The sequence below is a fragment of the Herpailurus yagouaroundi genome, unplaced genomic scaffold (assembly GCF_014898765.1).
Source record: "Herpailurus yagouaroundi ecotype Mexico unplaced genomic scaffold, PumYag 139, whole genome shotgun sequence".
NCBI classification, from domain to species: domain Eukaryota; kingdom Metazoa; phylum Chordata; class Mammalia; order Carnivora; family Felidae; genus Herpailurus; species Herpailurus yagouaroundi.
The window spans coordinates 57847573-57871977 of NW_024412394.1; the positions used below are offsets into that span (position 1 = coordinate 57847573).

Below are 24405 nucleotides of genomic sequence, written 5' to 3' on the forward strand. Positions count from 1 at the left end.
CTAGCACATAATAGTCAAACGTTTGTTGTATAGATGTTTTTAAAATGAAACATTAATGACATTCTCACTACATTAAAAATAACACCGGTACACCTGTTATGACTCTCTTGCTGCACATTATTTATTAATTTCTATCTAATAAAGCAACACTTTAAATACTAAAAAAGACAAGGTATAGTAATTTTGAGATTATGTAATCGTATCATTAGAAAATCCAAAGACATAAATAAAAATTAGAACAATTATAAGCATTCAGGAAAGTGAGCAGATACAAGATAATGATACAAAAACAATGAACTTTAACAATAACCTATTAAAATTAAATAGAAAACAGTACCTGAGACTACAAAATGCAAAAGATAAACCTTTTAACTAGAAAGATACAAAACCTAAGTGAAGAAAACAACAATACGCTCTTTCTTGGACATAAAGCAAGGCTTACGCGACAGACAGGAAGCCTTATTAAAAAGCAAAATGAAATAAAACGAATACACTTCTGATAAAATCCCTTGCCAAAAGCTGTAAGTGGCAGAAGAATATACAAGGATTAAAAAAAAAAGGTTTAAAAGCTTAGAAATGAGACTTCCCCCACCATAGAGTAAAACACGCTACAAAACTACCATGATGGTACTATTATCACTACTACTGTTACGTGCAGCTAATGTTTATTGAGAGTTTACTATGTTCTAGGCACCCTTTAAGCGCTTTACACGTAATTTAATTCTTACAATGACCCTAATATCTGTATTTTTAGTCTCTCCATTTTAGAGAAAAGGAAACGGAAATACCAGAGGTTAAATACCAGAGGCTGACCAAGGTAACACTCAAGACAGGCAAGAGTTCGCTATCGTGGGAAAACTACCGGTATCCCATTTTGGAAAAGTAATTTGGTTATTTTATTCATTCATTTAATAAATACTTATCAAAGAGCCAATCTTTACCAAGTACTATTCTAGATGTTGGAAACACGGCAATGAAAAAGACAGACAAGGCTCCTACTTTCGTAAAATTTATATCCCAGTGTAAGGAGACAGATAATAGCAAGAAAACAAAATCATTTCAGAGTGATACAGATGCTAGAAAGGAAATAATACTGGATAAAATGAAAGGAATGAGCCAGAAAGGGGCTACCTTTTTATCAATGTCCAAGAAGTGATCTCTGAAAAAAAAAAAAAAATACTTGAGTTGAACACTGAGCTAAGAAAAGGGCAGCCATGTAATAAGCTAGAAAACATTCTAGACAGGCAGAAGGGCTGGGACCAGATCAGAATGTTCAAGTAACAGAAAGAAGGCCAACATGACTGAAGAAAAGTAACCAAGTATATGACAGTAAGTGGCCCCTAGTAGGTCCCAGCCACATATTCTTTGATCCAGTAGTACCACTTACAGGATTCTACCCTACAGCAATAACAGTATGTATATGCAAATTTCTGCACAAAACAATGTTATTGCTAGATAGTTTATAAAAGGAAAACAACTGGAAAAACCTGAATGTTGATCACCTGGGAAATGGCTGAATAGACAGATTATGGTATAACCTACGCTACACAGTTAGTGGCAAGTGTCAGGTGGTATATGTAGAGATCTGGAAAAAAAGTCCTAGAGATGTTACATGAAAAAAGAAAGTAGGTCAATATACATGACAAGATTCCATTTTTCATTAATGAGCCTCCTAAAATATGGTATCAAGAATTTTAACTCCTAAGTCTGGCCCTGGCTAAATTCCACTTTGCTCCTTAGCCCTCCTGCATACTATCATTCTGCCTCTTTTTCTAATTCATTCCCTGCCAGCATTTCAGCTCATGTCAGCCCATTGCTTATTACATGAACAGTATTACAAAAATTTTAAGAACACAGAGAAGAACCTCTTCCTATAATTATAAAAACAACACAATACACTTGAAATAATTTTGAAATGACTGAATCAGTTCTATTGATTTTAGAATAGTCAGGTGGCATCATAATCTATTTAAAAATCAGAAAGCACATTATCATGAGCAATTACAGGCAACTAAGTATTCGGTTGGCTATCACAGTAGCAAAGACATAAAGGATGGTTATTCTTACCTCTATTTTTGTTCTATAGAGAACAAGTCGTCTAAGACCGCATAATTTGGCAATGTGGTTGAAAGCTTGAGGTGGTAATTTATCACAGGATGAGAGATTTAAGTCCTGTAAATTTGGACACATCTCAGAAATAATCTCCAAGCAAGTTTCATTAAGAAAGTGGCTACAGGATAATTCCAGGCGCACTAATTCAGATCCACAAACCTTTAGAAACCTGTAAAAACAATGTTCCATGTGAATTTTGTAAAACTAAATGATACTTTTACAAGTACACTGGAATTACCTCAACTCTTAACAGGCACCTTCAGAAGAATGGATTTCTACTAGGGAAAATGTAAAGCTCGTTTCACTTAAATTCTCATTTACTGCTTACCGAAATAGGCATGATTAGGCTAAAATAAATCAACCTGATATGATAAGATGTATTCACATCATAGAAAAAGTCAGCCAATGCTAAGTGAAAAATTAAGAAAGCAAAGAATGCATTTCTCCTATCTATCTAAAATTCACACCTGAGTTTGTAGAGCCCAAATCCAAAAACATAACAAAACTCTTAGAAGATATTTCCCCCTAAACAATATCCATTCAGTGCTGGATAATTTACTTTGAATATGACACACAAAGTGAAAGCTTTAATTAAATGACTTCAAAATACATCAGACTAACCTCCTCTTAACTAAGGAAATGTGGAATTGGTTTAACCATACTATTGTAATGTTCCTTATGTTTGTTACTATTTACCATACTGATGCTGAAATTATTACAAGATATTCAATTACAGCTTCGCGCAAAGTACACAGAAATTATTCAACACGGTGGACATAAAATTCCGTATCAGATTGGTAATAACAATATTTATCTTAGTTGCATTACAGATGGGGGGGGGGGGACAGTCCCGTCCCAAAAAAAAAATTTGAAAAAAAAATAAAAGGAGATGTGAGTCTAAGAGTATCTGAAGCCATGAAACTTTATCACCTAAGCAAATTGAACCCTTAAGTGTACCAAATCATCCCTGTCCAGGTCTCTCGACATTTTCTTGCCTATGACAATGTCACATCAGTGACATACTGTTAGTTTATTTATGTCACATCTTTTTTCCTCATTAGCTTTCAAATACACATATAAAATAAAACTGACTAAATCAATCACGAAAATAAAAGAAATAACACTAAAGGATTAATTTTTGGCCCTGTTCCACTACTTCCAAGCATGTGACCTTGGAAAAGGCATTTACCCAAGTCTTAGCATTTTCTCAGCTGTAAAAGGCAGACGAGAATTACATAACAGCACTCACCACACTGCCTCATGGTTTTGAACATCAAACAATATGTGAAAGCAGTTGGTAAAGGTCAAAGCACCCCACAAACATTAAAATAAAAGTTAAATCGTGGCCAACTCACATTCAAACAACAATAAAAAAATTCAGTTGCTACCAATTTATTTTAAATGTTGAAAATAACTATTGCCCACGTATCTTATTTACACCTGAACGCCATTTATTCTCAATCCAATGCAATATATGTTCTGTTCTCCCTAAATTCGCCCTTTCCTTTTAAATGCCAAATTCAGTGCCCTTTCTTTTCAGTGCTTGAATTACTTGACTTATTGTGGCATTTTGCACAACTGCCCATCCCTTCCTTAAGATTCCTTGACACTCCTCAAGCTACTCCCTCTCCCAGATTTCTTCAAACCCATCCCACTACTGTTACCTTTGCTAAGTTGAATTGGGTAAACTGCAATTTGCATCAATCACGTTCATTAATTCATTAAACAAATATTTATTGAGCTCCTAGTATGATCTAGGCATTTCTCTGGGCACTGGGGAGTTAGCAGTGGACAAAACAAAGTCCCTGCTCTCAGGCGGCTTACTACATTTTGGTAGGAGGCAGGCTATAAACAAGTAAATGAGTAAAACAAATAATAAGTGAAAAATGTGTCGGGGCGCCTAGGTGGCTCAGTAGGTTAAGCATCCAACTTCAGCTCAGGTCATGATCTCACGGTTCGTGAGTTCGAGCCCCGCACTGGGCTCTGCACTGACAGTGCTTGGGATTCTCTCTCTCCCTCTCTCTCTCTCAAAATAAGTAAATAAACTTTAAAAAAAAAAAATGAAAAGTGTCAAGGAGGAAATAAAAGCAAGGAAGGGCAACAGGAAGTATCAAGGATAGATAGGGTGGTTGGAGACACCTCACTGAGATGAATCAAGACCCAAAGGAAGTAGCAGTATAAGCAAAGCAGGTATCTGGGAAAGAACTTTCCAGGCCGAGGGAAAGGCAAGCACAATGGCTCGGGGGCAGGATACCACACAGACTGAGGAAATGTGAAGAGACTAATGCGGGAGGTACAAAGTGAGGGGGAGATGAGGCGCAGGTCAGAGAGATAAGAGGCAGTTCATATAGTGTCTACGTTTTACTTTGAGGGGGATGGCCTTCTCAATCATCAGAGGGTCTTGAGCAGAGGAGTGACACAAACTCCTTGTGTTTTAGCAGGATCACTCTCGCTTCTAGGTAGAGGAGAGACTCAAGGGGAAGAGGAGTGAAAATGGGGGCAGTCAGGTCACAATATTCAGGAAAGAGAAGATGGTGCAAGAGATCCAGGTGGTAGCAGTGAATGTGGTGCTCAATATTCAGGTTCTGGATCTACCTCAAAGGTAGGCAATGTATACTAATTATGACAGGGGAGACTGGGTGGCTCAGGAGGTTAAGTATCTGTCTTCGGCTCAGGTCATGATCTCACGGCTTGTGAGTTCCAGCCTCGCGTCGGGCTCTGTGCTGACAGCTCGGAGCCTGGAGCCTGCTTCGGATTCTGTGTCTCCCTCGCTCTCTGCCCCTCCCTCCCCCACCCCTCTCTCTCACTGTCTCTCTCTCTCCCTCAAAAACGAATAAACATTAAAACATTTTTTTGAAATAAATAAATAATGACATACCTCTATACACTGAATTGAACTCAGGCTCATCTATTCCTCAACTACTACTTTTTTTTTCTCTCTCGCTTTTTTTTTTTTTAATCTTTGTTTATTTTTGAGAGAGAGACAGAATGTGAGCAGGGAAGGAGCAGAGAGAGAGGGAGACACAAAATCCGAAGCAGGCTCCAGGCTCCGAGCTGTCAGCACAGAGCCCGATGTGGGGCTCGAACCCTCAAACCATGAGATCATGACCTGAGCTGAAGTCGGATGCTCAACCGACTAAGCCACCCAGGCGCCCCCTTTTTTTTTCCTCTTAACCACAATTTCCTCCCTTACTAACTTATTTATATTGAGCTTTATAAGCTGCCTCAAATTCCACTTATGAAAATTTACTTGAAGAATTTATGTTTCCTCTATTCTTAAACAGACTAAATTCTATGGACTCAGGGTATTTTTCCTGTAGGTTAAACTATTCCTAAGAAATGGGACAAAATTAACAGTTTTACCTAGCTTTGGGTATAAATAACAGTTATAGGTGGTTCTTCGTATTTTTATAAACTAGCAACCTAGAAATGGATGTAGGGTTTCAGAGAACCTATTTTGATTTGATACTTCTACAAATATTTGAAGATTATAAAAGTTAAATGAGCATATTAACTCTTAAAATCTTTTGGCATCTTATCTCTTGAAGGTCTTCATTATTTGGCAAAGTACTTTGTTCTATAATTCTTTCCCAAATTGGACTTGGAATAGTTGGGCATCCCTTTTCTCCTTACTCCCACTATTGAACTTTTCTCCTCTAAAGAATTTACAGGCCAATCAGCAGAAAACCAACCGGTTAACAGACTAGAAAACTTCCCAAATTGATTTAATGAATGGTAGAATCTGAAAGCACAATGAAGATAATGATCATGCCTGTACTACCTTTCTGACTTTCCCTCTCTCTTTTATATTACATATTTTCAGTGTGAGCAGATTAGTCAATATCCCTATACTCTGTTTTCCTGAACTTACAGGATCTACACTACCTAATTTTTCATGATCTCTCCAGTTCAAGAAGGGAGAAGTAGCAGCAGAGTCAATTAATTAGCTGAACACAACTCTCGTTTCTTTCCTTAATGCTCATTTAAATTTTATTTTAATGCATAATTACATGTATGTTTTTGTCTTGGTCATGTATTCATTCATCTCAATCGTGACACTGGTCACTCAAAATGAGAACTAAGCTTCTTTATTTCCTACAGCCTATTCATTCCATGGTGTGAATTCTCATAAAGTATTTCTTGATATTGGGGGTATTATGAGAAGACTTAATTTCACACGAACAATCCCAAACTAGGTCTCCTGCTATAAGAAACGAAATAAATGGCTTATCCTTATGTGGTGAATTAATTTGTCCAGAGTAATGTAAGTACATAAGAAGTAACTTACTAAATGGTAACTTGCAGCCTAAAATAATAAAATCATATGAATGAATGAGTTGAGTTTACTCATCAAAATAAAAGACACTAATCCTCACACTTGCCTGATGTATACAGGTAAGGGGAGAATTAAACACAAATATCTACGGCTTCTGATTCCTAACTGTACATTTTGTTAGCTGACTCTCACTGAGTTTTATAAAATAGCATATTTAAGATAATCTTTAATCCCATGTAATTTGGAACATTATTTAATACATCTGATCCAAAATAAAGCCGTTAAAAACAAAACTTGTTGGCAGGGGAAAAAAAGCCTTAAAGTTGTCTCCAATCTCTGGGAATTGGACATTCTAAAAGACAACTGTATAAAGCACAGGTAGGCAACTGAGTAAACAAATAAACAGGCAATGAGCTCTTTATCCCATAAAATTGTAGCTCTGTGTCAAAACACCTAATAAAGTTCTAGAAACTAAAAAGTATCCAAGAATGTTTTCTAAAGGAAACAATGAGAGGAGTCAGGGGTAAAAATCTCTGCATAGCTGAGGTGGAGATCAAGGTGATTAATTTGGGCAACTCTCCGAAGAAAAATAGTAGTGGAAAAATAAACCTAAGGCTTTTTGAGCGTCAGAGTGATATGATTAAGCCTCAGAGCACAAACAGGCAGGGGGGCAAAGAAATATCCAAGACTTTAGGGAACTGTATTATAAAAGAAAAGTGGAATTATAAAAGATGTGATTTTAATGAGTAATGATATGCATGAGCAGTACTTGAAGTTGCAAATCACAAATCTGGGGATAGAATAGGATTTTAATAACTGATTAAAACTTTTAAGTTCTTGTTATTCCGATTCAACCTATTTTCCTGCTCTTCTGAATAATATAAATTCCTAAAAAGTTCTTTGAAATCCAGTTAAACAGTTCCAACTTGTGAGGATAAGGTTTTTTGGCAACAAAGATAAATGGTATCAAACTTTTCCCAAAGACTTACTCATCATCACTGGTCTCTGGTTTAAAAATGTACTTTTTTTTCTTTAAAGTATTATAAGTAAGTCTTCTTCACAGTAATGAGCATAAATAGACCGTACTTATTCATAGATTATTCATTAATAATCAAGCCATGAATATTTATTGTTTATTCTGGGAATGCTGCCTACAAGGCATAATGACTATCAATTCGGCAGTCAAGTCAAGGGGGCCAACAGCAATCAGTAGGCAAAACTCCAATATCTCCCACCCAGAAAAAGAATTCTCTCTTCTCTCCCTGGTATTTAAACTTTTTACTTTCTTAATGGGAACAAGGACTATGCTTAAAGGAATGCTATCAAGATTTATAGTTTTACTATCTGAAATACTACAGTAAAATATGGAAAACTTAAATGTATGTATGTACCTTCGTGATTATTTAAACAGCCCCGCAGCAACTAACATGGCTGAATTGAAAATGGAAGAGAAATTGCTAGAGAGAGAGTAGATTGGAGATTTAGTCTTGCAGATCTTTATCCCTTATGAGTCTAAAATTAAAAAGTAGCATTACTAAACTTTCTTCTTACAACTTATGTCTCTGCTCATGCATCAGAATGAGCTACATAAAGGGAGTTTTAAAACAATGGTTTAATATTACTGTTACATTTTACTCAGTATATCACGGTCATATGCAACATTTTCCCAAAGAAGCTGGGCTTCAGCTGCTCGCCATCAATGTTTTCTTTAACGTCTACACTCATTAGTTGTCATACTGTTATTTTATTAATTTTATTAATAAAAATATAGGATGTTTACATGTTTATCTTTATATCTTTATCATTTCTGTAGCCTGATGTAGGACTGTGTTCAACATCTCTTGTTGTGGCCAACAACACTCACTATAATTCCTTATACACAAAGGGTGAAAACAAACAATAAATTCCCAGTAGTGGGAAACATTAAGGAAAGAGCTACAAGAGGAATGAAAATACCTGAAAGGTCCTAAGAATGTAAAATAATGCTTACTGACACATTTATTCTAAGAGTCAGTTAGCCTTGATTTCTGACCTTAGGGCCTGCTCTAAATACCCACAGTTATCATTAAGCTCAGTTCTTTTTGGTCCTATTAGCAGAGAGCACAATTTTCAAATGAAGCGTATGTATCTGGGCCAAGGGGGAGTAGAAAGGATTAAGCTGTGTTCCACTGGATTGCTGTCAAATATCTAGCAATTTTTAAAATGTGGATTCTACAAAAATTCACCAGAATCACACTGCCAAAAAAGAAATGCCCATTTTTCTACCACAGACATCTCCTCTTAAGAAAATTCACATAATGGAAACCATTTTGTATACATAGCATGTTATAAAACCGTTATACCCTCTGACCCACCACACCATAATGTTTTATCGAAGAACTCCTTTCCCTGGCTCTATTTTTGGAGGAAAAGAAAGGAACTCGGTGCATCCATGGTTTCAACATGTGCCATAAGCCATCACTGCTTGTGTTTATTTTTTTACTTTGATGCATAAACTATCAATATTAGCACTTTGAACACATTGTGACATTAGTTATCTCATCTGAATCTTATGCTATCAAATATTTATTTTTGGAACTGCATCTTTATTTTTATAGTCTAGTCAAGGGAAAACAAGGCTCAATATACAAATTTCTAATTCATAAACCTCTGTTTAAGAATGTATCCACTGAGGATGTGTGAAGGGAGAGCTGTTGTTCATTTTTAAATTCTAAAAACGGGACAGAAAATTATTCATTAATCAAAAATCACAGGTAATTTCCCCAAAGTTTCTACTCCTTCATTATTTAACTTAATGAAATGATGGGATTAGAGTGTAACATACAATGAGAATAACTCTCAGCAAGGTTAAGAGAAAAACACCTGTTTGTATCATAAGAAAAATTAATATGGCATTACTAAATGAATATGCACTTGTGCAAGCTTTCAAATGTTTAACAGGTGACATTTAATAGTAAGGAAACGAAATGCTTCAATAGAAAGGAGCAGAAACACCTGGGCAGGTCTGCAAGTGTGGTCGCCTACTTAGCATGCAATTGCATTTTCAACATAATTAGTTTAAATGAGCTTCTAAATTTGGGTGATGTATTGCACATGTAATTAAGATTTAATTAAAAATGTTCTATAATAAATTGTTTTCCATTTCTGACAAATCACATTAGAGAGGTGGATTTTGATTTGGAAATAGTTTTTAAAATGTGTTAATCATCTATGCCAAAAATATGAGAAAGAAAAAAAAGGGGGGGGCTCTGTTCAAAGTTACTTGGGATTTAAAACATATGAGGTAAAGGGAAGACTTTCCTTTTATCTCATTATAAAGTTTCGCTGAAGGGGATGAAGAAACTTACGTTTATAAGCAGAACACGATGATACACAGAATGGATCTCCTTTTTATTTCGTATATACGTATGGTATATGGTACATACTTTCGAACTTTGGTTACGGAAAAGACCACGTAGTAACGACCGCAACAAGGCTTGGCACTAACCTGCTGAATCCTGCAACAGAGATGAAGCCCCTGTTCCCAGTCCAAGACAAATTGAGCCACTGAACAAGGGTGCAGCGAGCCTGCAGAAATTCCAGAGAGGTGTCATTTAGTTTTGCCCAGTACGGCTGCAGATTGAGGTGGATGTACTGTAGAGGATCACAGCAGTGCTGGTTCAGTAGTTTGCAAGTCTGTGCTAGTCTACACAGGTCTGGCAGTGTAAGATGGTTCAGAATCAGTTGAATGAGCTACATCAAACAGAGAAACCAAGACCATCAGGACGGAGAAACAGTATCACGTAAGTACATCACATGGTCTAATAAAGAACAATCGTATCAAATTTGATGACAGTGTCTTCACATACTAGATAAACCAAGATTCATCCGAATTATCCAAATTAGAAGAAAGCATTCATGCATAAGACTATATTACATTTCAAAATTGTTTATAAGGTACTTCAAGTTCAGATTGACTACTCATTTTTTTCCAGTATAAACAATTTGGTAATCAATTTTTCATGGATTCAACATTTACTGAACATCTACAGCCCAGCAAGCATGGTTACGGAAGAGAGCTCCGACTTCCAGAGTTTTGCAGGGCCCAGTGGGAACTGGTTAGTGCAATAAGATGTTTTAATAGCTTCGAAAAAGAGGAGCATAGGCTGCTATGGAAGATAAGGCCTAACCTCGAAGGAAGAGTGTATTTGCACAAGGAAGGCTCAGCTTTAAAGGGCGAGAGGCAAACGAGGTGAGAGACTAGTTAGTGGTAGGGTCTGGGTTACTAAGAACTTTAATTTATTCTGAAAGCAAGAAGGAGTCTTGAAGGGATACACACTGCAGAGTGACAGGGTCAGATTTGTGTTTGGAAAGCCCATCGCAGAGAGTACTACTGGAGGCACGGAGGCAGGGAGGCAGGGAGGCAGGGAGGCAGAGAAACCGGTCAAGGAGCGATTACAGAATTCCCAGAGGAAAGAGAAACCACGGGCCCGCTAGCAGTGATGATGGAGTAGCACACAGGTACAAAAAGTATTAAAGGGGAGAAATCCAAGGGATTTTTACCTCTAATTAAAATCGTTTTCCTCGAACTAGTTCAAGATTTGTTTTTCCTTGACGGTGCACAATTTGGGGTTTCTAAACTAATACTGTTGAATAGCCTATTCTGAACCAAGAAACACAAAGGAAAAAAAGACCAAATATTTGCTAAATGGTAAAAATCTTTAGATGAGAGAGAATATTGAGTTTCTTGCTTAACGCAGTATGTTTATCTAGCTACATTTTTGTTTTGCAAATATGCCCCTTAACCCAAATGCTGTTCTTCTATTTATTTGACTACGTAAACCCAATACTAGTTTCAGGTCATAATTTCACTGTTTTAGGCCAAAAGATTAACAAAATAGTGACAACATGATATTTAAAATAAGCATAAAGAGTGCATAAAGTATGAACACTGCTAACTAACATAAATATTGTGCTCCGTGAGGCTTGGAGGGTTTTTACTATTTATTTTTAAGACTGAATTAGACTTTAAAAATATTAAGAGTATGTGTTATAAAAAAAAAAACAACAGGGAAGTATAAGGAAATTAAAAATTAGTCTAAAATCTCATCACGCCGATAACAGGTAAACTGCTGACATGTAAAATATTATACAAACAAAAAGAAAATTCGGGTAAAACATTAGAAAAACCAAACACTGAAGAAGCGTAGTATATGAGACGTTTCTCCCTATCTATCCTCAAATCTAACAAACCCTCTCCCCATTGGTAAGCACTGTTCATTTTTCTGATCTCTTCCAGACAAATATGCATGAATATGTATAAAATCCTATGTATGAATATGTATAAAATATGTATGAAATCCTATTTTGGATTTGCACTAAAAGCTATACCTTGCTTTTTTCATTTAATAATTTATCTTGTAGGCATCTTTTTATCTGCACATAGAAATCCACCCCATTCCTTTTTAAAGATGTGGCATACTATTCAACTAATTTCTCACTTACGGAGTTCCTGGGTTTTTCCCCATCGCAAATGATACTGCAATATCATTGTGTGTGTGCATATTTGGCAAAATTTGCAAATATACCTCAGGGTAATTGCCCTTCAGAGCATCAATTTACTACAAACAGTGTAAAAAAGTACCCATTCACGGATGTCCTAGACAGTACTGGTGTCAATGCTTTAAATCTTGCCATTCTGAAAGCAAAAAAGGAAGAAACAAGAACAAAATAGTGTGACACTGTTGTTTTTTATTGCTGTTCTTTTTTTGTTTTTACTACAGAAATGTAACCCTTTGCCAAGGGAGTTGCCAAAGTTTCTTTCTTTTCTTCTGATCTGTTTCTGGATTCTATCGTTCCATTTATTTATTCATTATTTCTCTCTTATCAATAGCCCTGTGAGTCAAATGAGTTTTGTTCTAATTTTTTAAGTTTATCTGTGGGAGTGCATTGGATTGTTTGGTTGCAAATGAGACTCTATCTTCTTCTTTGTTGACCCACAAATATCAGTCCTATAGCTTCATAATATGCTCTGTTATCTGGTGGGACTAGTGCCCCCCTCTAGCACTCCTCTCTTCCAGAATTTTCCTGAGTATTTTCATGTTTTTTTCAGGTGAACTTTTCAATTAAAGAACAAAAATTCTGTTTGTGTTTTAATTGGGACTTCATTGAATACATGAAGGAAAACTGACATCTTTACTTCATTGTATCTTCTTATTCAAGGGCATGGGATGATTTATCATTTAATGATCTTTTATGTTCCTTGAGTTTCTAAAGCTACTGACTTTTGTCTATTAACTTTGTAACCTGCCAACTTTACTTATTGTTCTTAATAGTTTTTAGTCTAGTCTCTGAAGTATTCTAGTACAGAATCCCATCATCTAAAAAATGATGATGATTTTAAAGCCTCCTTTCCAAAAATTATGCCTTTTCTTTCTCACATCTTCCAGCATTGGCTAGTACTTCCAGAACAATGTTAAGTAACATTGTTGTCTTGTTCCTGGCTTTAATTTAAATGTGAGCCACAAATGTGATACACATATATAATTTCAAACTTTTAGTAAATATTTTTTTTAAGTCAAAAGACTATAGTTAATAATACTCTATTGTATACTTGAAGGTTGCTGAGAGTAGATCTTAAGCATTTTCAACACAAACAAAAAACGAGAAATAACGATGTGAGGTGATATATGTGTTACTTATCTCGATCTTGGTAATCGTTCTACAATGTATATATATATGAAATCATGTTGTACACTTTACATATATATAATTATATTAGCCAATTATTCCTTAATGAAGTTAAGAATAAAGGCAAAGGAACAGGTAACATTAAATATATTTAATAACATATTAAAAATGATCATTTCAACATGTAAATCAATATAAAATTACTGAGATATTTTATTCTTTTTTTTTTGTATGAAGTCTTTGAAATCTTGTATTTTACATTTTCAGCACATCTCAATTCAGACCAGCCATATTTCAAGTGCTCAATAGTACATGTGGCTAGTGGCTACCATATTGGATAATGCATTTCTAGTGTTCGATAATTAAGTATGTTAGCTTTTGGTTAATGATATTTGGTAGTAGACAATTACTATCATATAGCTTAACAAGGTATTTATTTTTTTAACAGAGATGGATTAAAAATTTGGATATCTGTCCAGCTGTCATTTGTCAACCAATTTTGTATAACCACTAAGATGATATAGGATTTTTCTCCTTTGACCTAGTACTATGGTTTTATTATATAATTCTCTGATACCAAAACACTCTCGAATTCCAGGAATACATGCTGAATGATTTTATTGTATTATCTTTCAAAATAAGTCTATTCATTTTATTTGTTTGCTGAAGTACAATTGGTCTGTGGTATTTTTAGGTACTATATGTTATACTGGCTTCATTAAAAAGGTGAAAACTTTTCTTTTTCTTTATGCCATGAAATAATTTAAATAATATAGGATTTATCTGTTTCTTAAATGTTTGAAAGAACCTATGAGCCACCTGGACTTGGCAATAGTAGGACCTTAAATATTTGTAGAATGAATTAAAAATCCATTGGTTTAACTATAATATTAAAAGTTATTTCAAGAGAATTTGTAAAGGCAGTTAGCGCAAAAAGGCATTAAAAATTAAGTATATCTCTGTATCAGAGGATCAATAATTTACTTTTTCCAGATGATTTGTAATTTAAATAATACCCAGCAATTTCTGGCATTGTTCCAAACAAAAGTCACCAATATGAAAATATGTAGATTTTGTGTGAAAACATTCTATGGTAACTTAATATTACATTTTAAGCAAATATCCAAATAGAAAAAGAATAATGAAAAGTCACTGAGACCATGACACTGACATGTGAAAATGCACTTTGGGATTTTGAATAAATGAGAGATAACTGGTTTCAGGCCTACAGGAGAATACCCATTAATCATTATTTGTCTAGTGTCTATAAAAACATGTTTTCATACAGGGGTATCCCAGCATGAAGTACCATTTGCTACCACAGTGAGTGCAGGATGTGATGTTGGCAAGGGCTCAATTGTGCCCTTATTTTCAACTGTGGAAACACTCACTTGATATATTTAAATGTTGGGGGTTTTTTCACTTTAAATAATTTAGATTATCTTAAAAATAATTTGGGTAAATTTTTTTTTTTTAATTTCTCCTTTTAGTCACCGTGAGATCGTTCAGTGTTCTGCAGCATTAAGTCTCTATGCAATGTACTCTGCTTTCATCATGGCTGGTTAATGTTCTCAGGACTACAGATTCTGTCCCTCACCTTCTCCCACGTGCCCTTGTTGTATTGGAAGCTTGCCTGTATTGGAAGCTTTCCCTCTCTACTGCCTCCTTCCCTTCAGCCTAGAAACATGCTGAAACCTCTCCCAAACTGCATCACAAACAGAAAACTTCCTAATCTGCTGCTTCCTCCACCATTTGTCTTTTCTCCTTTTAGAAGGCAAGTGAGAACAGATAATACCTCTAATTCATACTTTCCTTCATTTTGATATGCCTTTTTTGAGTGCCATACAAAGGGGTGGAGTGTTAGTCAAGATGACAATATTATTCATGATTGGTGGACAGTCTTATCCATGTTACAGCCCCCAAAGTATATTAACAGAAGTATTTTTCTGCTTACACTCAAAGTAAACAGTTTTTGTCTCTGCTTCTTTCTCCCTCCTTTATGCCTTAACCAAATATGGCAAGGTTTTCTCATCCCTCACCTTATGTTCATGGCTCCACTGAACCGATAACAGTAAAGGATTATCAAAGATGTCCCAATAACCAAAACCTGTGGGCACTTGTAACTTAGCTCTCTGCAGCCATGTGGCTGACTAGGTCCTTTTTGTGTTTTCTAGGCCTCCTCTTGCTTTGCTTTTAAGACTCTTAAAAGCTTAAGACTCTTAAAAACTTTTAAGACTCTTAAAAACTCATTGTTATCCCAAGCGCCTTTTCTGACAGGTCTTCTCTATGAGACTCTTAGATGTTAGTATTCCCAGAATTCTGCCCTTGGCCCTTTATTCCCACTCTACAGAGTGTCACCAGTTAATTTTATCTACCATGATGCCCCTCTCCTCTTTCAAGTGGACTCACTCAAATGTAAACTCAGACCTCCCTCCTGCATTTCAAACTGAAACACTAACTGCCTACTGTCCTCAACCAGACAGTGGAGATGCTTTGATGAATCACAGGCACCTCAAAGTCAGTATATCCTTCCCACCTTCACCCACTGTTTTATGATTAATGGCATGTCCATCCACTTAGTCATTTCAACCAGAAACCTAAAAGGGTCTCTGATGTTCTGCTTTGTCTGTAGATAAACGTTTACTACTTTCAACTCCTACCTCCTGATCTCCGGAATATTTCTCCTACTCATCTCCCTTCCAAATCTTCCAATGTCCAGGCTTCATCATTTTTTGCCAAAATTACAGCAGTAGATTCCTAACTGGTGCCCCTGCTTCCCCACCCTGACCTCCTCTTGCCCTATTCTTCATTTACCAACACAGTTATCTAAGACAGAAATCTCATTTTGTCATTCTCATTTTTAAAATAAATAAAATAAAACCTTCAATGTTTCCCTAATGACCACAGAAAAGGTTCACTCTCTTGTTTATACCATGACACATATGAAAGACGAAATTTACACGAAGGCCAAACACCTGGGCAATTATTCTAATTGTGGGCCAAGAAGTGTGCAAAAATGCCTACATATTGTGGATGATTCCTGGAATGTTAGCTATTCCACACCATTCTCTCCCATTCAGAAAAGCATTATGAATACAAGACAACACAAGAAAGTGAGTGTGAAACTATTACAGGTATAATCTTGGATCTGCTCTAATTTTTCATCAAAAGTAAACTGATGCAGCAGTGATGCAGGCCGCATACTGCCAATGCTAGACTGTCCCAATCACTGTCATCTACACGAATGGTGTCCTGGGGAGTCAGGCACGGAGGCAGTCCTAAGCCTCCATCCAATTTCATCCTCTGCAGCCATCTTGTTCCCAAACGGGTTACAAAGTTATACTTCCTCTCCCCTCTGTACGTTCTCTTCCCTCTGCTGGAAGTTCCCCTCAGGTGTTCATTTGAATGCTACGTGTCAGCATTTTATCAGGTCTGGATAAAATTCAAACAAACACTGTTCAAATGTATTGGCCAAATTTAAGTTTCTGTTTTGTCGTTTTAGGAAAGGGGTGAGAATCAAATAAGTGCTTTTGTTTCTTCCTGATGAACTGTTCCCACTGCTGTGAGGACAGCTGCTCCTTGAAGCCCTGGGCAACAACACTGTCAGCACCCTACCCTCCTCTCTTTCCCCAGCTCAACTCTTCCTTCACCTTTCCCCAGTCCTCCCATTAAGGGCCAGAGCGTCTTGTCCGATCCGTGAAGCTTTCTTTCTGTAACACAAGACTTGACCTAGACGGCCTGGGTGGGGTCCTGTTCGTGGCTTACTGACTCAACTACCTTGGATCCTTCGCTTCATCTTTATGTGGCAACTCTAGCTACTTCGCAGGACACGACAGCATTTTAACCGCAGAATGGTGCACAGGCATTGTAGTAACCATTAGGCTTTAAAGAGACTATCTTGCTGTTCTATGCAAGTTAAGCTACTTGTGTTACTACAGTGAAAGCTGAAATACCCACCAATTTGGAAGGCGGCCAGTTTAAATTGGCTAAAATTTGCGTTATAAACACAATAAACACAAAAAACACCATTTTTCTTAAAGAGTTTTGGTTACACTATTTTTAGCCACACACAGCAGTTTGTTAGCAGGGGACAGAAATGCCTGGCAGGATCCCCCACCACCAGGGGGTGTGCTTCTCGCATATGATGCCTCGGGGCCAGGGACGCTAAACATACTGCAGAAAGGTGCCTGCAAAGACACATTGAAAATAAGACTTTAAGTAAAGGCACTCTGCACCTGCCTAGACCGAAAATTTCAGCTAGCCAGAAGGATATAAAAGAGAATTGGTATAGAAGCATAAAGGAGACTTGGAGAAACTGTGGACTATCAAAGAGAATAGGCATCCTCCTCATGGTCTTATTAATACTCTAATGCAAAACAACAGCAGTAAAATTACTTAACACAATTTTGTCCAGCTTTTTCAAAGTCAAAATACAGGTGACCCTTGAACTACAGCAAGGGTTAAGAGTGTCAACCTCCCCTCCACCAGTCGAAAATCCATATATACTTCTGACTTCCCCAAAAGTCAACTACGAATAGCCTACTGTTGACTTGAAGCCTTACAGATAACAAAAACAGTCAAGCAACACATTCTGTATGTTAAACATAGTATGTACTATATTCTTAAAGTGACGTAAGCTAGAGAAAAGAAATTGTTAAGAAAATCCTGAGAAAAACACATGTATCATACTATACTATAAAAAAATCTATATCTAAGTGTACCCACATAGTCCAAACCTGTGTTGTTCACAGGTTGACTGTATATGATACATGAGATTATGTACACCATACCAATGTTTCTATTTCTCCGATATCTAGCAAAATAAACATTAATACCTAAACATTTAAAAATTGTAGTGTTATGTCCAATATTGCTACTGATTATCTTTGGCTTACCTCATAAGGCAGTTTATCAAAATATCCATTATTTGGCCCTTCCCTGAGGGCAGTACTGCTAAACTTTTTGTTAAGACTGTCCATTCCACAACCATCCTTTTCTTCATAGTCATCATCTTCTAGATCATTCATGTCAATAAGTGAAGTCTTGAGAGAAAGCACTGGCTTGTCCTTCGTACCATGTAACACGACTGCATCTAATTCGGTGTAATAATCCAGAAGAGAACTATTTACTTCCAGCCGTATAAGGTTTGTGGGAAAATTTATCTGCTTAATACAAGGTTTAAATTGGCGAGCCTGGGAAGCATTCACCTTCGTCGGTCTCTCTGACCAAAGAATCTCCCATCTGCCAAAGAAAGAAACTTACCTATAATACACTTTAGAATGAGATTTACTGTTACCTTAAGGTTATGGCCCCACGCCCAAAACGTTATAGTGTGACACACAAAGGTATTAAATAAGGTGAACAGAATCAAACACAAGTGTTGTTTCCCGGATGTAAACAAATTTATAAACTAAATGTCATAGACCTTCCTTGAAATATTTGTACTACTTGAATTATTTTCCTAACGTCCTAGAAAGTACTTTTTTGCAAATTCCATACCAGTCAGTCAGAAACTGGAAGAGCTAGCGTTACATGAAGAACACCACTCAGTTTTAAAGGAAAAGGAAACCTGAAGTCAGAATGAGGCACACAGGAGGAATTAAGCTCTGTTGTGTACATGTCCTAAAACCAACAGTGGAAACCAAAATGATCATCTTGTCACCCCAAGCTCTCCTTTTCCAGCTTCTCCATTTCTGTTACTGGCGTCACACAAACTCAACACTTCCATTATCTTTGATTTTCTCTTATCGAGTCATTAAGTTTTGTCAAATTTTTCATGAAATCATCCTTTTTCTATGCTCTTCTTCTAAATTCTCATTGTTCTCCTCTTTTAGTCACCTGAGTGTGGTCTCTATCTGGCAAGTACCTAACACATAACAGATAAATAATATCTTCTCTACTCCTCCAAAACGAACTCTACTTTCCAGCCAGATTAATCATTACCTTCCAGATAATAAACTTATTTCTGCTTTTGTGTCTTTGCTCATGTTATCTCCCCACGAAGAAATGCCCAGTTTGCAATTATCTGCCCATCTCTTCTTCAAGGCCCAACTCAGATTCCATCTCTTCATAGAAGTCTCCTAATAAAACTAATCTCCCAAATTATGTAAAGATTCTTCATAACCTAGGATCATCAGATATGTAATATTCTTCCACATGTGTCACAAGTAACCATTTCTCTAATACTCTTTCCAAATACATCAGAAAACAATTAGAAACAGAGAAAAAAAAATACTTCAATAAAAATCTTTCCATTTCTAATTATTGACTTTAGCTACAGAATTTTTTTTAATAATTTTTTTTTTTTTTGAGACATAGAGAGACAGAGCATGAACGGGGGAGGGTCAGAGAAAGAGAGGGAGACACAGAATCTGAAATAGGCTCTAGGCTCTGAGCTGTCAGCACAGAGCCCGATGTGGGGCTTGAACTCATGGACCGCGAGATCATGACCTGAGCCAAAGTCGGACACTCAACCGACTGAGCCACCCAGGCGCCCCTACAGAATTTTTTTAATACAGATTTTATGTCAAGACTAAGAATATTTTAAAATCTGAATACATTCTACAAACTGCTTTCAAAGAAGCTTATGCTAATAGTATACAAGAATGACTACTGAAAGTATTTTTTTTTCTTTTTTTTTTTTTAAACGTTTTATTTATTTTTGAGACAGAGCATGAACAGGGGAGGGTCAGAGAGAGGGAGACACAGAATCCGAAACAGGCTCCAGGCTCTGAGCTGTCAGCACAGAGCCCGATGCAGGGCTCGAACTCACAGACCACGAGATCATGACCCGAGCTGAAGTTGGCCGCTTAACCGACTGAGCCACCCAGGCGCCCAGTATTATTTATTTTTAAAAACAATCTCTAATTTCATGGTAAGCCATATCTCCACATGACAATTTATAATTCCCTGATTACTAACAATATTTAAAATATTTTCATAAACTTATTAATCATATGAGGGTTTTTTTCCTCTAATATATTGCCAGTTCATTTCCTTGGCCCAGTGACCTATTAAGATTTAAGTAAAAACTGACTACGGTAAGACATTTAGGAAACCGAAATAGACAAAAAAGTGTGAGTCATCAACATGTAGGTACCTGCATGGTCTTTAAAATTTTTTTTTTCAATGTTTATTTATTTTTGGAACAGAGAGAGACAGAGCATGAACGGGGGAGGGGCAGAGAGAGAGGGAGACACAGAATTGGAAACAGGCTCCAGGCTCTGAGCCATCAGCCCAGAGCCCGACGCGGGGCTCGAACTCAGGGACCGCGAGATCGTGACCTGGCTGAAGTCAGACGCTTAACCGACTGCGCCACCCAGGCGCCCCACCCGCATGGTCTTTAAGCCAAGATGGCAGCAAGAAGGGCATACGGGGAATGGAGAAAGGAAGCATGATCATATCTACCTGTGGGAATAAAAGCACACAGCAGAAGCTCACAGGGATCATAGGAAACGGATCACTACCCACTATAGTAGGAACTTTCGCACTTACTAGAAGCTTTATAATCACCTCATAGTTGCTACTTTTGCTGGTTCTTTCCTGAAAATTAGAAATAAAACTATCAAACACAAAGAGCCTGTGAGTCCCGTATCTGGAGACAACATGAGAGTTAAGAGTGGAGAGACAGGTCCCACTCTATGACCCACCTTGACAAACTGGGGAAGAGTTCTATTCTAAGGAGTAGAGCAGGTTGTGGCGGGTATAAGAAGGAAAGGAAAGCAGGCAGGCTGGGCATCTTCCTCTTCCTGTGACATGGCAGTCAAGCACACTTGGAATGCCAGCCTAGACCTGGGCACCCCTACAGATTAATCGCAAAACTCTTGAGGGTTCCTAACAGTTCTGATTTGAACGATCTCACATAAACTTATGCATTTACATAAATGCATGTAAAGGAACTGACGTATGAATCATTTAAAACCATGCTGGTAGGAAAATGCATTCCTAATTTTGAACAGTATATTTCCACAAATCAGGAGGTAAACGGTTTTATTCATTCTTTTGTTGCTATGGCAAAATGACATCAGATGATGTTAGAGAAATGTCTCATGTCTAGGAAAGAAGGACCAGTCAGGACCCTTTGAAATAACTGCCTGCACTGGTTCACAACACATGTGATCTTAAACCCAGTCTGTTTTATTATTTAGCTTCAATGAGGAGTTTTTATGAAGCTTAACAGGAAACACTGAAAATGTGACATAGAAATCATCTGTGCCAGATCCTTTGCAATAAGTAAATACAGCTAATACATGCTCTTCATGTGCCGTTTGAACTGCGCTATGATGTAAATTACATTATAAATGTACAAATATAAGCTTAAAGAAAAGCATTGACTAGAGCAGCAATATTCTATGTTAATAAGGTATTAATCTACTAAAGTCTTCCTTACCTACTCTGCAGAATGGACAAGGCTAGATGATGCTTCAAATGGACTTCCTTAACTTTTGTGGTATATCAGGATTAATGCTATTTTAGCATCACTTTTGCTTTTGAATATTATATATTTACCTATACATATAACTTAAGTTGTAAATGTGACAGTATACTTAAAGGAGAACATCTTCATCATCTTATCAGTGTTTAGAAATATTTAAAAATATGTCTAAATATAAAAACTTCCAAGTATCTAAATTAGTTATTTATATTTCACTTTTGTCTTGATAACCTAAAAAGTAACAAAAAATTATGAAAAGAAAAATTATTTTATAGGTCTGTGGCCATCTGAATTAAGTTAACATTAACTATGAGATCAATCAAATTGATCCTGAGGTGTGTGTATTAAAGTGAATTTTTATTTAAAATTTCTTAATAGAACTAGAATGTATTATTTCAGAGTTAGCAAGAGAAAGGTATCTATTTTATCCAACAAGAAAATATGCCAGTATTATTTTATTCTGGAAAACTAAAACCAGAATCTTAAAACCTAGTCCATGAAAACAAGCAAATACAAACAAATGTACATGTGCACACGTGTGGGTGTATGCGCGCGCACGCGCACACACACACACACACACACACACACACACTATTCTGTGAGATAGCCCCAACTCCTTTAATCCTCTAGACTTAGGACAGCATTAACAAGATTAAACCGCTTTAAATTGTGCTCCATAGTCCACACATTTAAGTGTTTACTATATATGCTCACACACTGTATATATCTACCAGACAAGTCTGACCAACTCTAAATGCCCTATGTAAGTATTTTAAATCTAGACTATCGCGTATGCAGGATTCAGCTCTGAATCCCATTCTGGCTGCACTTTAGAACACTTAATTCTGGGATGGTAACCAATAACATTCACTTCACCAGCCCACCTATTTCCCTCTCTGTTGATGGTACTGAACGCCTACTATGTGTCCAGTTCTTAGAAACAAAGAAACAAACCACTCCTTCTATGCTGTTGATCCGTTTCCCCATTGAGAAAGGCTCTCCAAGGCTCCCAGGAAGCAACAGGTAAACCAAAAGAGAGAGAGAGATGTTCACCAATGGAAACCAGAGAAAGCAAGTTTTCCAACATATTTAGGTTGGAAGTCAAGCACACAGATGCAAAAAGCTTTCCTATAACCAAAATTTCTCCTGGTTAGTAAGCATATGTAGTAGTCAGCACAAAGACAGTTCTCTTGGCAACACTGCTCCATTTCACCAGCTGAAAGTAAACGGATAGAAGAGGAAAACCAACAAGAATAAAAGGAAAGGATTCCGATAGTATACCTACTCATTCCCTGCCTCCCAGCCTATCTCTAATTGGAACTAACTAGCATCTGCTTTAAGAACCAACCACTTTAGGGCCTGGCGACTTCCATGACAAAATCATGCTTCTTGGCCTACAAAATCAGGACTAGACTATGACCAATTTGGGAAACCGTTACTTAAGCAACTTCCTTTGGCAGCAAATTCTCTATGTGACAGCCACTTTCTTTTCCTCTCCTTTCTTAACTTCAGTATTATATAATTAAATGCTTTCTTTTAACGCTCAAAAAAAAAAAAATCCACACCACTAAATTTTATCCCCAAATAACTTTATTCCAGTCAGTTTCTTTAACAGGACCTCAATTTGTCCTTTTCTTTCTCCCCTTTTTCTGTCTCTCTCTTCCAATGTGTAACCTTGTACTAGCCTTTTTCTGGCTCTTACACAAGCATCCAGTAAGATCTTATCCCCAGGACCAGGACACCGTGTAGTACCTATTTTCTTTTCTCTTAATAGGGCAGTAGGCAAGAAGTCAGAAGAGTCTGAGATCTTACAGAACCACCTGTAACTTATCTACTTCATTCACTGAACAAAGAAATCAACCAGACGAAATGGGGAAAGACCGCTTTTGAATTTTGAATGTTCCGGGACTACAAGTCCATTTCCTGCAAACAAATTCCTGAACGACTCCAACACACTCCCTTGTTTGCTAACTCTTAAGATAGGCATAAAACCATGTACTCAATTAAAATATTAGGTAGTAGAGTCCAGCGGTTCCCAAATAACAGCGCATGATGGAGATTTCCATGAATAAATGTGAAAAATAAGGAATGTATTGGTAAAAAGTTAGACAGGGAAGGAGTCAAACCATAAGAGACTCTTAAAAACTGAGAATAAACTGAGGGTTGATGGGGGGTGGGAGGGAGGGGAAAGTGGGTGGTGAGCATTAAGGGCACCTGTTGGGATGAGCACTGGGTGTTGTATGGAAACCAATTTGACAATAAATTTCATATTTAAAAAATATGCACAAATATACATGTAAAATGCCAACCATTCTTTAAGATTCTGATCATGCTAATTTCTCAGTATAAACTGAGGTTTCTTTTATGACATGATGGTGATGACAAATGATGTATTCCATTTGTTTGTGTTTTTAACGCATACTTACTTAGCAAAGTAAATAATGTGACAACCTGTATCAGTTTTTATGATCATTTTTATTGTATTTACTAGTTTAAGACCGCCAGCTTTCTCTCCCTGTATTCCACTTAGACCTCCTGGTCAGTTCTGTGTGCCGACTTTCCACATCTCCCTGCTTTGCTCCTAAGGGCCTCCACCTGCATCCTTCTTCAAAGTACAGTCTCTCCATCCAGAGGGTAGCATGTGCCTAAGAGACTTCCATTCCCCTTCCCACTCCCCTGGCCACAGCCCAAGACAGGTGCGGGAGTATAAGAGCCCACCTCCCTAATAACTTTTCCTCCAGGCAGACTGGGACTTCACGTGAAAGCGCCTCCTTGCCTGACTTCTTCCTCTCCCTAGTTCTCCTGGCTTCTCCAGGAGCACTTCCAGAGCAAATCATTTGCATAACAACAGTCTTGAAGGTCTGCTTCTGGAAAACTGGATCCAAGAGCCCTGTGATTCCCAAAGTGCGGAAAC

The 24405-nt window shown here is 37.1% G+C and overlaps 1 protein-coding gene across 2 annotated transcripts in view; it reads right to left on the reverse strand.

Moving 5' to 3' along the window:
- FBXL4 (F-box and leucine rich repeat protein 4) overlaps positions 1-24405 on the reverse strand; it is an 83026-nt gene that overhangs the window by 36634 nt on the left and 21987 nt on the right. For both annotated transcript variants that reach the window (XM_040474225.1, XM_040474226.1), the window contains 3 exons: positions 17953-18298; positions 9876-10120; positions 2068-2281 (listed from right to left, as the gene is read on the reverse strand). In XM_040474225.1, the coding sequence (XP_040330159.1) occupies positions 2068-2281; positions 9876-10120; positions 17953-18298 (805 nt within the window). The remainder of the gene's footprint in view (positions 1-2067; positions 2282-9875; positions 10121-17952; positions 18299-24405) is intronic.